The following is a 12,741-nucleotide window of genomic DNA, read 5'->3' as shown; positions in this document are numbered from 1 at the left end:
CATAGTGTACTATGTCGAAAAAATCATAAAAAAGTCATAGTATAGCATGTCGAAAAAGGTCATAAATGAGTCATAGTATAGAATGTTGAAAAAAGTTATAAAAAAGTCATAGAATAGTGTATCAAAAGAAATCATAGTATAGTCCGTGGAAAAAAACTGAAAAAGTCATAGTATAGTAAGTCGAAAGTCATAAAAAAGTCATAGTATAGTATGTCGAAAAATGTTGAAAAAAGTAATTAAAAAATTCATAGTATATCCATCCATCCATCCATCCATCTTCGTCCGCTTATCCGGTGTCGGGTCGCGGGGGGAGCAGCTCCAGCAGGGGACCCCAAACTTCCCTTTCCCGAGCAACATTAACCAGCTCCGACTGGGAGATCCCGAGGCGTTCCCAGGCCAGGTTGGAGATATAATCCCTCCACCTACTCCTGGGTCTTCCCCGAGGCCTCCTCCCAGCTGGACGTGCCTGGAACACCTCCCTAGGGAGGCGCCCAGGGGGCATCCTTACCAGATGCCCGAACCACCTCAACTGGCTCCTTTCGACGCAAAAGAGCAGCGGCTCTACTCCGAGCTCCTCACGGATGACTGAGCTTCTCACCCTATCTCTAAGGGAGACGCCAGCCACCCTCCTGAGGAAACATTTCGGCCGCTTGTACCCTGGATCTCGTTCTTTCGGTCATGACCCAGCCTTCATGACCATAGGTGAGGGTAGGAACGAAAACTGACCGGTAGATCGAGAGCTTTGCCTTCTGGCTCAGCTCTCTTTTCGTCACAACGGTGCGATAGATGGAATGTAATACCGCACCCGCTGCGCCGATTCTCCGACCAATCTCCCGCTCCATTGTCCCCTCACTCGCGAACAAAACCCCAAGGTACTTGAACTCCTTCACTTGGGATAAGGACTCATTCCCTACCTGGAGAAGGCATTCCATCGGTTTCCTGCTGAGAACCATGGCCTCCGATTTAGAGGTGCTGATCCTCATCCCAACCGCTTCACACTCGGCTGCGAACCGATCCAGTGAGTGCTGAAGGTCGCAGGCCGATGATGCCATCAGGACCACATCATATGCAAAAAGCAGCGATGAGATCCCCAGCCCACCGAACTGCAACCCCTCCCCACCCCGACTACGCCTCGATATCCTGTACATAAATATTACAAACAGGATTGGTGACAAAGCGCAGCCCTGGCGGAGGGCCAACCCTCACCTGAAACGAGTCCGACTTGCTCGAGAACCCGGACACAGCTCTCACTTTGGTCGTACAGAGATTGGATGGCCCTGAGTAGAGACCCCCTCACCCCATACTCCCGCAGCACCTCCCACAGTATCTCCGGGGGACCCGGTCATACGCCTTCTCCAAATCCACAAAACACATGTAGACCGGTTGGGCATACTCCCAGGCCCCCTCCAGGATCCTTGCGAGAGTGAAGAGCTGGTCCGTTGTTCCACGACCAGGACGGAATCCGCATTGTTCCTCCTCAACCTGAGGTTCGACTATCGGCCGAACCCTCCTTTCCATTTTTCATAGTATAGTATGTCGAAAAAAGTCAAAGGCCAAGCAAGGCAAGGCAGCTTTATATAGCACATACATGCAACAGGGCAACTCAAAGTGCTTTACATAAAACAAGAGCATTTAAAACAATAACAAATATAAAAACAGTACATAATGATATAAAAACAGTACATAAAATACAATAATAAATGTTACAGTCCAGTATGACGTAAGAAAACTTTTTTGCACTCCTCTTTTGTCGGGCAGGTGCGTAAGATATGATCAAAGGTAGAAGATCAAAATTTGTTCAGAGAAAATCCCGCACACTGACCATTACACTAGCAAAAATTTATTTAGAAAAATACAACGTTTCGGTCTCAGACAGTCTCATTTTCTGTGAACAGTCCAGTATAAGAAATGAACAATTATTTAAAGAAAGGCAGCATCAAAAAGGATGGTCTTCAGCCTTGATTTGAAAGAACTGAGAGTTGCAGCGGGACCTGCAGTTTTCTGGGAGTTTGTTTCAGATATGTAGTGCGTAAAAACTCAAAAGAATCTTTAAAAAGTTATAGTATAGTATATTGAATAAGTCATACCATAGCATGTCGAAAAAAGTCATGGCATAGCATGTAAAAAATAATCATAGTATAGCATGTCGAAAAAAGTCATAAAAAAGTCATAGTATAATATGTTCAAAAAAGTGATTAAAAGTCATAATATAGCATGTCCAAATAAGTCATAGTAGAGTATGTCGAAAAAAGTGATAAAAATGCCATATTAGAGCAGGTCAAAAAAGTCATAGTATATAGCATGTCCAAAAAAGTCATTGTATAGTATGTGGAAAATAGTCATTGAATAGAAAAGAGTGATTACAGTTTTTTTCTTGCTTAAGCACAATTTTGAAAACAGGGACAGTCTTTTTCAAAACACTACACACAATTAGCACAACCACACACCCAATTAGCAGAACACCTCAGAAACTTTGCAAAATGAAACACTCTTGTAAAACCTATACACTAATTTATAAAAAACATATTTTGTTTCCATATGAAACACACACGTTCCATATGACTTAATCCTGTTTGAACCAGTTACACACTGCTGTTGCTAACCTAAAACACTTTTAGCAATTCTACTTCTGATTAGAGTACTGTAAATGAAGTACACAGAGAAAGTGCAAATTTATAATAAGTTCACCAAACACTACACAAGACCAATGCTGCAGACTGAGGAAAATATCATTTATTTCTCTCCATATACCCAAATCAGTCAACATGGAGAATCACAACAAAACATGTCCCAGTTTTCATGCTACTACAGTAGTGTGCATAACACTGTTAGCTCAGCAAACAACAGACAAACATAAAATACGGTATCCAGTACAGGTTACAATCACAAAAATACACAGAAATACACAGAAAAATACTAGACTTTATCTCTTCGCCTAGCTGGATCTGACCAGAGAATTTCATCAACATCACAGGCAAACATCCTCATTGGCAAGACAACCGTCTTGAATGTCGAATCAATCCTTACACAGCTGCGGCGTCGACTTGGTCACAGGCGTCCTCCATGGCCTCAGTGAGGGGTACCTGAGCCTGAGGCTGGAGATCGTAAACCCTCGCGTGAATATGGGCCCCCTTCCTCCTTGTCGTTCTCAATCCTCAAATGTCACAGGGAGGGGTAGCAAAAGTGCTGATATGGTGCATACAATGAGCAGCTGATTACTGTAACTGTAGACAGATTTTTTTTACCTGTTTCCTTGTTGAAATGTCCTCATGACAGATGCCACTGTACTACTAAGACTAAGATTTGGCTGAACTCTTAGTCCAGCCTCCCTCAGCGTCAATCCGTGGTTCACAACATGGTCCACTAGTGTTGCACAACTTTCATTTGATAAATTTGGTCCTCTTCTTCTTACAGCATATTCTCCGGCTTCAGGTCTTCCTCTCCCTCTCCCTCTCCCTCTTCCTCTACCTCCACCTCGGCCTCTACCTCTGGCTGGGCCTCTTCCTCTACCTCCTTCTCCTCCTCTGTGGATTCCCCTGTTATGGAAGTTTCCTTTGCAGCAGGGGGGGAAATTTCAGAGTTTAGTAAATTGAAACAAATAAGACAGACTGAGACTAAACACCAAGTTGTGTTTTTGTATTTTATTAAAAAAGATATATTTGCAAATATAGGAGCAACATGATTTCACAAAAGGCCGCAGCCCAGTGTGGAGTCAGTTTCTCAAATGAGTGAACAGAACACTAGGCTTATATGCATCTTCAGAGTGACAGCACACACGCACTTGGATTATTATGACGCTACAGTTCTTACAGGCAATCTGATACACATGAAGACAATCAAAATAATACAAGAGACATCTTGGAGCCATTTCGCCTCCTCCTCCCGGTACGACTTTCACCCCCCAGTTACATCTTAACTGGCACGGGAAAACTAGAGATGACCTTGTAGCCCCTATCTGTTCAGGCAAAAGTGCTTACATTATGTTCCATTGAAGGCAGGTGAACTTACCTGCTGCATTTTATATAGCGCTTAAACCTGATTGGTGTGTCTACAATTAAGCAATCATGTGTTTGCATACCTGGTGGCTGTGTTTAACCAATTGGTTCATGGGTGTATTCATTTGAAAGCCTTTGCTTAGAAATTGCAAGGAAATGACATCATGATACATTTCTGTGTCAAATGCATCATGCAATGTCAAGTGTTTCAGTTTGCAAATGACTGTGTGTGATGTTTTGCAAAAAGTGTGAAGCTGACAATGTGCTTACAGATGTGCAGATCTAGGCTAGTGTTTTGCTTCTTGAGTGTAATGTTTTGCTACTTGTGGGAAAGTTTTAATTTTAGTGTGTAAGCAATTGTAAAAAACTGTAAAATTCAAAAAAGTCAAAGTCAAAGGCAAAGCAAGGCAAGGCAGCTTTATTTGTAGCACATACATGCAACAGGGCAACTCAAAGTGCTTTACATAAAACATTAAAGATTTAAGAAAACAATTAAAAATATAAAAAACAGATAAAATACGAGAATAAAAGTTACAGTGCAGTATAAGAACTGAACAATTATTTAAAGAAAGGCAGCATAAAAAAGAAAGGTATTCAGCCTTGATTCAAAAGAACAGAGTTGCAGCGGGACCTGCAGTTTTCTGGGAGTTTGTTTCAGATATGTAGTACGTAAAAACTCAAAAGAATCTTTAAAAAGTTATAGTATATAATATTGAATAAGTCATAAGATAGTATGTCGAAAAAGTCATATATATGTTGAAAAAAGTTATGAACACATCCATTGTGTAGCATGTCGAAAAAAGTCATAGTATATCGAAAAAAAATCATAGTATAGTATGTCGAAAAAAGGGATTAAAAAGTCAGTATAGTATGTCAAAAAAAGTGATAAAATAGTCATAGTATAGTACGTTGAATAAAGTGATAAAAGAGTCATAGTATAGTATGTCAAAGACCCATACTATAAACACAGAAAAAAGCCTGAAAGAAGCAATTAACAGTGATAAAACAAACACTGTAAAAGCTATTAAGAAGCTGAATCATAATGTAATAGCTGAAGGTTGAAGTTTTGTGAACAGTTTAAAGTTTGAATGCCATTATGTGCCGATAAGCATGAGTTACTGCCCAGTTATTTTTTTTCGATATGAAAAATAAAGGCTTTTTAATTTCTTCACAAAAAGTGTGCTTTGGACCTTTTTCCTCTTTTGAAGCCTGAAGAGGATTGCTACATTGACTTTAAATGTAAAAAAAAAAAAAAAAAAAAAAAAAAGCTTAATATTTAAAAAAAGTATAAATTGTAGAAAAAAGTTAAATACAAACATAAATGTCATTAAAGAGCTGAACATTTTGATATTTGAATGTTTTGTGTAGCTGAAAGTATGCAGAAGTATTAGGCCACTAAAAAACATATGGAGAAGAAGCGGAATGATAAAGCTTCGGACAACAATACTGTAAATGCTGCTGAATCAGCATTCACACAATGCATGGAATTGAAATAATGAGCAGTTGGTAAGGGAGACTTTATTTTCTTCTTTTACATGGGTAATAGAAAGCCCCCACACATGTTACACCCACACAGGTGTTTACAGTAATGGCCTCATTAGACCTCACACAGTGCTTCATTGATGTCTCCCTCACTGTTTGTTGTGTTGTATCTGATATTATAATATATATATATATATATATATATATATATATATATATATATATATATATATATATATATACTCCCAGCATTAACCTCAGCAGAGGTCTAATCAGCTAATAACTGAAAACACCTGTGTGGGTTTGCAGGGCTTTTGAATAGGAACACGACAAAGTCAACCGAATATTCTGTTAAAAAACTATCACATTTTTGACACAATTGTATAGGCTTTTAAACATTTACTGAGCAAAAATTAAATCATTTTGTTTTTAAGAAAAAAATATAAAACATTTTTTAAGTGCTACACACAAATCACACAAAGGTTGATGCTCTAAAAATAGTTCACACATCAGTCTTAACTCATAATTCTGTAGACAAAATACACTCATTTTATATAATTTCATATATTTTTTTAAACAGTAAAATATATTTTATATGTTTTAAACAGTAGAATATACTTTAAAGATCAACTTAGTCTGTATATTGCTTGGTTATGTTTGGATTAAGGCCTGCTAATTGTCTGTCAGCCATGCTCTGGCTCCTCCCTGCTGATGTATTCATGCTGCTATGAAACGGCCTCCAGCCCACCTGTCCGTCCGTTTGCTGTCCCGTCCCGTAGGTGGTGCTGAAGGAGCTGTGGCGAGCCACAGGTCTGGGTCTTTCAGTGCGACTCTGGCTCATCCAGATTAGTCTTGGAGGGGGCCTCGCCTGCTGGGAAGAGTGGGGCTGTAGATGTTGTGTGGCTCCTGTACCTGGTAAGAACAACTTGGAGTCTGACTGGAGCTGAGGTTTAAAATGAGCTCCCAGGGCTGATGATGCTGACTTTGAACCTGGAGCCTCTGTGGCTTGGTGCAACTGGAGGGAGGGTTGGTGATGCCTCTGGGGGTGATCTTGCCTCCTGGTTCCTAGAGAGGACACTTGAGTTTGTAGCACAGATGTGTGTCCCCTCGGGTAGGTTAAAGGAAGCCACAGGTCTGTCTTTGCTTGTTTTTGCTGTAATGTGAAAGGAGACAGGACTTTGGGATTATCAGATAGAAAGTCAGCCTTTGGTTTAAAGTTAAGTAAGTAGTTCCATTGTCGTCTTTGTGTGTCTAGACCTGCAGCAATCCCAGAATGCTCTGTCAATCTGTTCCTATTCCTTTGGTGAAAGAAAAGACCTTCAGTACCCACATAAGGGTGCTCGAGATTAGTCCTGAAAGTTGATTGATAGCTGAAAATCCTGTGCTGATCGTGTGCTGGGGAAGCAGTGTGTAGAGGGTTTGACTCTTGAGCCCTCGTATTCTTCTCAGCTGTAGCGGCGATGAAGTGGTGAGACTGAACATTTGAGACATGGGGCTGACTGAGAGGGTTTGAGTGACTCTGGATCTGGGGTTGATTCTTCTCCAGAAACTCCACATGTGTTTGTGCTCCAAGCTGTGTGCAGACAGCTCCTATTGTATGCTCTCCCACAGATACACTCTGCAGTGCCCCTGGTTGAATAAGAGGTTTTAGGCACAATTGTGGAGGATTTTCATGCATTTGTGTACCAGCGCCTGCTCTGTGTAGAGGTTGGGTCTTACCCTTGCTACACTCCAATTCTGCACTCTGTGAATTGGATAAAACTGGCATTTTTGCTTTTGTTTGAGTGTCTTGACCATCTTCCTTCTGAGCCCTGGGGCATATTGTTTTGGTCGGGCTTGGTTTTGACTTACTGGGATCATTGTAAGTGCTTTCAGCTGCATGTAATGTGGTGTAAAGAGGGAGAGTGTGAGGCACTGTGATAAAAGTATCAAAGCCGAGGATTGGTTTGGAGCTGGAATGTAGCCTGAGGAATTCCTGATGGAAAGGTGTGACTGCGCTGCCCTTTACAAGAACAGCAAGACTACGATGGGTCTGCCAGGACAGCCAGGAGAAACTGAAGAGAAACCAGACACGCGCACACACGCGCGCACACACACACACACACACACACACACACACACACACACACACACACACACACACACACACACACACACACACACACACACACACACACACACACACACACACATTAATGGTAGAGCAGAAAACTAAAAAGAGAAGAGACAAAGGTAAAGTGGACACAGACTGAACATGCAAATCTAGACTTAGAAGAACACAAATGTTTATTATTTATAAAAACTATTTCTATTTGAATGTGTTCAAGTGTGTGTGTGTGTGTGTGTTAGTGTTTTTTTTGTTTTTGTTTATATGTGACCTGTATGAGCCAGTCAGCACCTCAGTCCAGTCAGAGATGATAAAACTCTCAGCAATCTCACCAGTCAGCTTCCTGCCTGTCTTGGCACAGAAAAAAAAAAAAAAAAAAAAAACACACACACACACACACACACACACACACACACACACACACAGACACACACACACACAGCAATTTTTAATCAATTATTCAATGTATAATTTGTTAGTTTTTCACTCGAGGAAGCAGGGGAAAAAGCACATTTTCCAAGGCAGTGAGAAGTTGAGATGTTTTGATAGTTTGGTAAATTGGTACATTAATAAAAAGTCAATTATCTTCACCACCCAGTGTAGTTATTTTGCAATAACAAACTTTCGATGTTATGCATATTAAGTAGCTGGTGATCGCAGCAGCAAAAATTAAAGATTTCTAAAGATAAAAAATAATAATATATTAATATGTTTTATACAGAGCACCACCACGATAGTATTGATAAGAAATACAAATGCAATGTAATTTAAAGGTCACATTGGTGCATCACAGTCATTTGCATTTTGGTTACATGCATCAGTAGCAGTGCTGCATTCTCAAAGAAAATCCCCTGCTTTTCCGAGCACAGCCTATGCTGAATATCAAAGGTCAGCTTGGGAAAGAAAAACAACCAAAGAGACAAAGAAAACAGCACCATGTCCATCATGTGCAGTCTGGCTATGTTGCTTTCCATGTGCAGTATCATGTGTCCAGAAGCCAGATAATCTGTGCTGTGTGCTGCTGTGGCTCGTTGGTTAGTAGAGGTGGAGGAGGGTTACTAAAAATGACACTAATGAAGATGGATGGCGGGATCTTGCTGACGTCACATCCATCCCTCTATCCATGAGAGAGTTCTATGTGCCATGGAACTCTCCCCCATCCTCTTCTCCATCTTCTCGTTATCCTACAGGACAGCATTGATTCCTACCCTCTGGAAGACATCTAACATTATACCGGTACCCAAGAAACCCCACCCATCTGAACCTGACCATTACCGGCCTGTTGCACTCACTCCCATAGCGATGAAATGCCTGGAGAAACTGATTCTGCGCACCATCCTGTCAGCTGTTGGACCACAGCTGGACCCCTATCAGTTTGCTTACAGGGCCAAGCGAGGAACAGAGGATGCTGTGGCATGTCTCCTTCATCCCCTCCTCCAACATCTGGACCCCCCTGGCAACTTTGCATCAATCCTATTCATTGACTTTAGCTCCACCTTCAACACGATTCAACGCCACCAGATGATCAAGAAACTTCACCAACTCAATATCCCACCTCATCTCATCCACTGGGTCCATAACTTCCTGAGTGACCGACCACAGGCTGTAAGAGTTGGAACTGTCACTTCACCAACCATTATCAACAATACCGGAGGCCCTCAAGGCTGTGTTCTCGGCCCCATTCTCTACACGGCCCCATTCTCTAACCCCAAATGACTGCATCAGCCCCTTACCCACAACCACATACTATAATTATTCAGATGACACTAACATACTGGTTCTACTCAATGACAACATCTCCATTACACCCTATCAACACTCCATCTCTCATTTCATACAGTGGTGCACTGACAACTACCTCCATCTGATTATAGGGAAAACAAAAGAACTGGTCTTTAACGCACCGAACACCGGACTGTTTCCCATCTTCATCCATAACAATACAGTAGAACAAGTCAATAAATTCACATACCTTGGACTCACTTTAGACAATCACCTCAGTTTTTATCAACACGTTACCGATATCCACATAGATCTCAGCAGAGATTACATGTCATCTGTAAACTCAGTGCACTTTCTGTTGCCCCACACCTCCTGTTGTTACTTTACAAAAGCATAATCCACCCCATCCTGGTGTACTGTTCCCCCTGTTTCTACAGCATGCTCACCATGTCTAACAAAAACAAACTCACCAAGAGCACACACGTTGCCTCCAAAATAATCAGCTCCCCTACACCCAAGATCTCAGACCTCAACGATAGAGCAATCAATCACCAATCACCCTCTATATCCACACTGATACAGGACTCTGAGGTGTAGAAGGACCCACTTTGGCAGAAGTGTTGTTGCTTCTGCCATTGCACTGCTGAACAAACTATCTCACTGACTTTGTATAGATCCGGTGTCGCAGTTGTAAATGTGTCTCTATGTTATCTGTTGACGTATTTGTCCGTGTATATTGCCATGTGGCTGTCAGACTGTGAAAACAAATCTCGCTTATGGGACAAAAAATATCTATCTATCTATACCACCAAAAAGAATGCAGCAAGGCTCAGACAGGCAGGGGGTGGAAAGAGGAAGATGAACAGACTCACAGGAAAGTTTTTGCTGTTGAGTTTGAGTTCCTGCCACATGCTCACAAACAGGTTCAGGTGAAGATGATCCAGCAGCAGATAAACAGACACATTCCTCTTCCTGCTCGCCTCGAGAAGATCACAGAGCAGCTCTACGTCACTGAAGTTGTCCATCACTATGGCCAGGGCCTAAACACACACACACACACACACACACACACACACACACACACACACACACACACACACACACACACACACACACACACACACACACGTCTAAAGCTGTCAATCACTATAGCAAATACATGCACAGACACATATCACCCACTGTGTATCTGACTTTTCAGCACACAAGATCCAATACTAACATTTTCTATCATCCCTCACATGTACAGGCAAACACGTCATGTTCCGTGCACACAACACACACACACACACACACACACACACACACACACACACACACACACACACACACACACACACACACACACACACACACACACACACACACCATTCCAGCCTTGGTGATGAACTCTCTGACCAGGTCTTTCATGCTGGCTGCCCTGTTGTCAAACTTAAAATAAACCTCAACATCTGGCTTATCCAGGGCAGGGTCAGTCTGCCTTACATCTGGAAGGGACAAAAACATAATCAGAGATGGCAGCAAATGAGAATGGATACTGATTTAACATATAAGTACATTGGGCTGACACACTAAAGTCTCTGCAGGATTTTAAATACCAAGAGTTAAAACACCAGAAAAAAATTTACTAGTAGCAGAGTAATAGTAGTTCTTTTTGGAAATGACTTGCTTCCATAAAGACTCCTGTAATACCTTTTTGCCCCCTCAGGTCCAAACCTGCCAAAATGGGATCACTGTCTGTGGACACTGCAGGACATTGTGTGGCAGACTGGGACCCAGTAGACAAGCTGTCAAACTCAGTAGCACTTTCATCAGACGCACCAGGATCAGCTGTGTAATGCAAGAAGCGATGAAAAAGTAAAACAACCAGCTATCTTTTTATTTTTTAATCCAATGAATCAATCTGATGGTTATCTTATGTTTTCAAACACAACAGGCTGCAAAGAGTAGGACAAAATGTGAAAAGGATGCATCACAATATAAAAACAAATACTTACAACCTGTATTTCCATCCCTCCCATTTTCCAGGATGTAAATCTTCTCCAGCTGTGACAGAAAGTCCACTTCTCCCTCTGCGTTCAACACCTCGTGGTATCCCTCTAAGCCGTGGCTCAGAAGGGAGTCCACTGCCAGCCGGGCGCTCTCGTTATGGCTCAGGTCCAACGCCGGTCTGCTGGCTATGAAGTCATAGCAAGAGGGGGAAGGGATTCGGAGGTCTTGAACCCGTCGCCTCACCTTCCCCAGGGGTTTTGATCTCCAGTACAAAGGCGCTGACGCACTGCTGTCATCCATGGATGGTGGACTTAAATGCAAGTCTTTTTTAGTGGTTTGGTTTTTTAAAAGGTAGAATTATCTCATCTGACAATTAGAAGAACCAAAAGCAGGTCCATGTTTCAGCTGTGCATGATCGTCAAAGCGTGGATGAGAGTCTCATGCATGTCTCTGACATTCGTGAAAGAACTACTGGTTGAAGCTCACTGAGAGGTAAATGGCAAATGGTAGAACCGCCCCTGCTTAGGGCAATACTGTTTCACAGTAATAAGTGATGACAGGTGACAGCTGAGAGCAAAAGATATGCACTATAGAACAAAAGGATGTAGCTGTGGTGAAAATTCCAGCTTTCCTCAGGTCTCCTTCAGGTCAGTGTCCAACATAACAGCAGTAGGTCATAACCTGTCTCTGGCAGAAGAGTAGTTCAACTCCAGGTCTCCATAGATGACGGGAGACGTAACAGCTGCATGAGAAGACAGTACTGGCTCAAATACTACAATCCCACCAAGGTCAGAAGAGAAAGTTCACACATAACACATACTCACATTGGTATGCACACACCAAGTATAGGCTCTACTGCAGTATGGTCAGGCTGACATTGTTATGGTAAGGATATGTTTATAGCCCCCGCAATATCTCCAGCTAGGTTTAAGTACACCTTCAGGAAGAGATATTTCAGAGTTGGGATGGGAATACACAATAAACAAGTTCATTGATGCTTCTGTATAAGTCATCAATATCTCCTGAATCTTCTTCATGTATCCAAAGTCAAGCTGCTGCTGAGTTTCTTCATAACAACTCAGCGTCAATGAACAGGATTCCAAAATAAACTAAAAATCTGGTAATTGCAAATCCTATTTTCTTTTGCCTAATCATGTCTGAGTTTTGACAGAATCATAAACTGTGTTGGAATTTGGCTATAGAAAAGGCTGCTAATACTAAGACATCAGATTGTTTTCCTGGGCCATTTTATGGTTGAGGGCAGGACAAAGAGTAGTGAGATCATATCTTTAACAGGGTGATGTTCTAAAGGGGCTGAGAAATGCCATTTTTATGTAAGTCAATACTCTACAACAGCGTTTTGTCCTTTGGAAATGTTAAGTTATCCCTCTGAATTGCCTTTGACACAAAGGTAAAGTGCTATTTGGAATATGTAGAAAAGAA

At 41.8% G+C, this 12,741-nt stretch overlaps 1 protein-coding gene across 1 annotated transcript; it reads right to left on the bottom strand.

The window, feature by feature from the left end:
* Nucleotides 1-5,768: 5,768 nt before the first annotated feature.
* LOC120561925 lies at nucleotides 5,769-11,783 on the bottom strand. The gene is made up of 6 exons (XM_039805266.1): nucleotides 11,304-11,783; nucleotides 10,999-11,136; nucleotides 10,675-10,793; nucleotides 10,113-10,346; nucleotides 7,856-7,944; nucleotides 5,769-7,531 (listed from the first exon to the last, which is right to left on the bottom strand). Exons 1-6 carry the CDS (start codon nucleotides 11,596-11,598, stop codon nucleotides 6,109-6,111), a joined length of 2,298 nt encoding a protein of 765 aa, XP_039661200.1. The 5' UTR covers nucleotides 11,599-11,783; the 3' UTR covers nucleotides 5,769-6,108.
* Nucleotides 11,784-12,741: the final 958 nt, after the last annotated feature.

This window comes from Perca fluviatilis, chromosome 7, assembly GCF_010015445.1.
Source record: "Perca fluviatilis chromosome 7, GENO_Pfluv_1.0, whole genome shotgun sequence".
In the NCBI taxonomy this organism is placed as follows: Eukaryota; Metazoa; Chordata; class Actinopteri; order Perciformes; family Percidae; genus Perca; species Perca fluviatilis.
Note: the sequence above shows the minus strand (reverse complement) of the source record. Positions and strands in the feature narration are given on the sequence as shown.

What these genes read in the sequence shown, in the direction of transcription:
- LOC120561925 (XM_039805266.1), bottom strand. Translation starts at nt 11,598, where the DNA reads ATGGATGACAGCAGTGCGTCAGCGCCTTTGTACTGGAGATCAAAACCC. An exon ending in GGACCTGAGGGGGCAAAAAG is followed by an intron (nt 10,794 to 10,998) that starts GTATTACAGGAG and finishes TGTCCCTTCCAG; the next exon opens with ATGTAAGGCAGACTGACCCT. An exon ending in GTGCTGACTGGCTCATACAG is followed by an intron (nt 7,532 to 7,855) that starts GTCACATATAAA and finishes GTTTCTCTTCAG; the next exon opens with TTTCTCCTGGCTGTCCTGGC.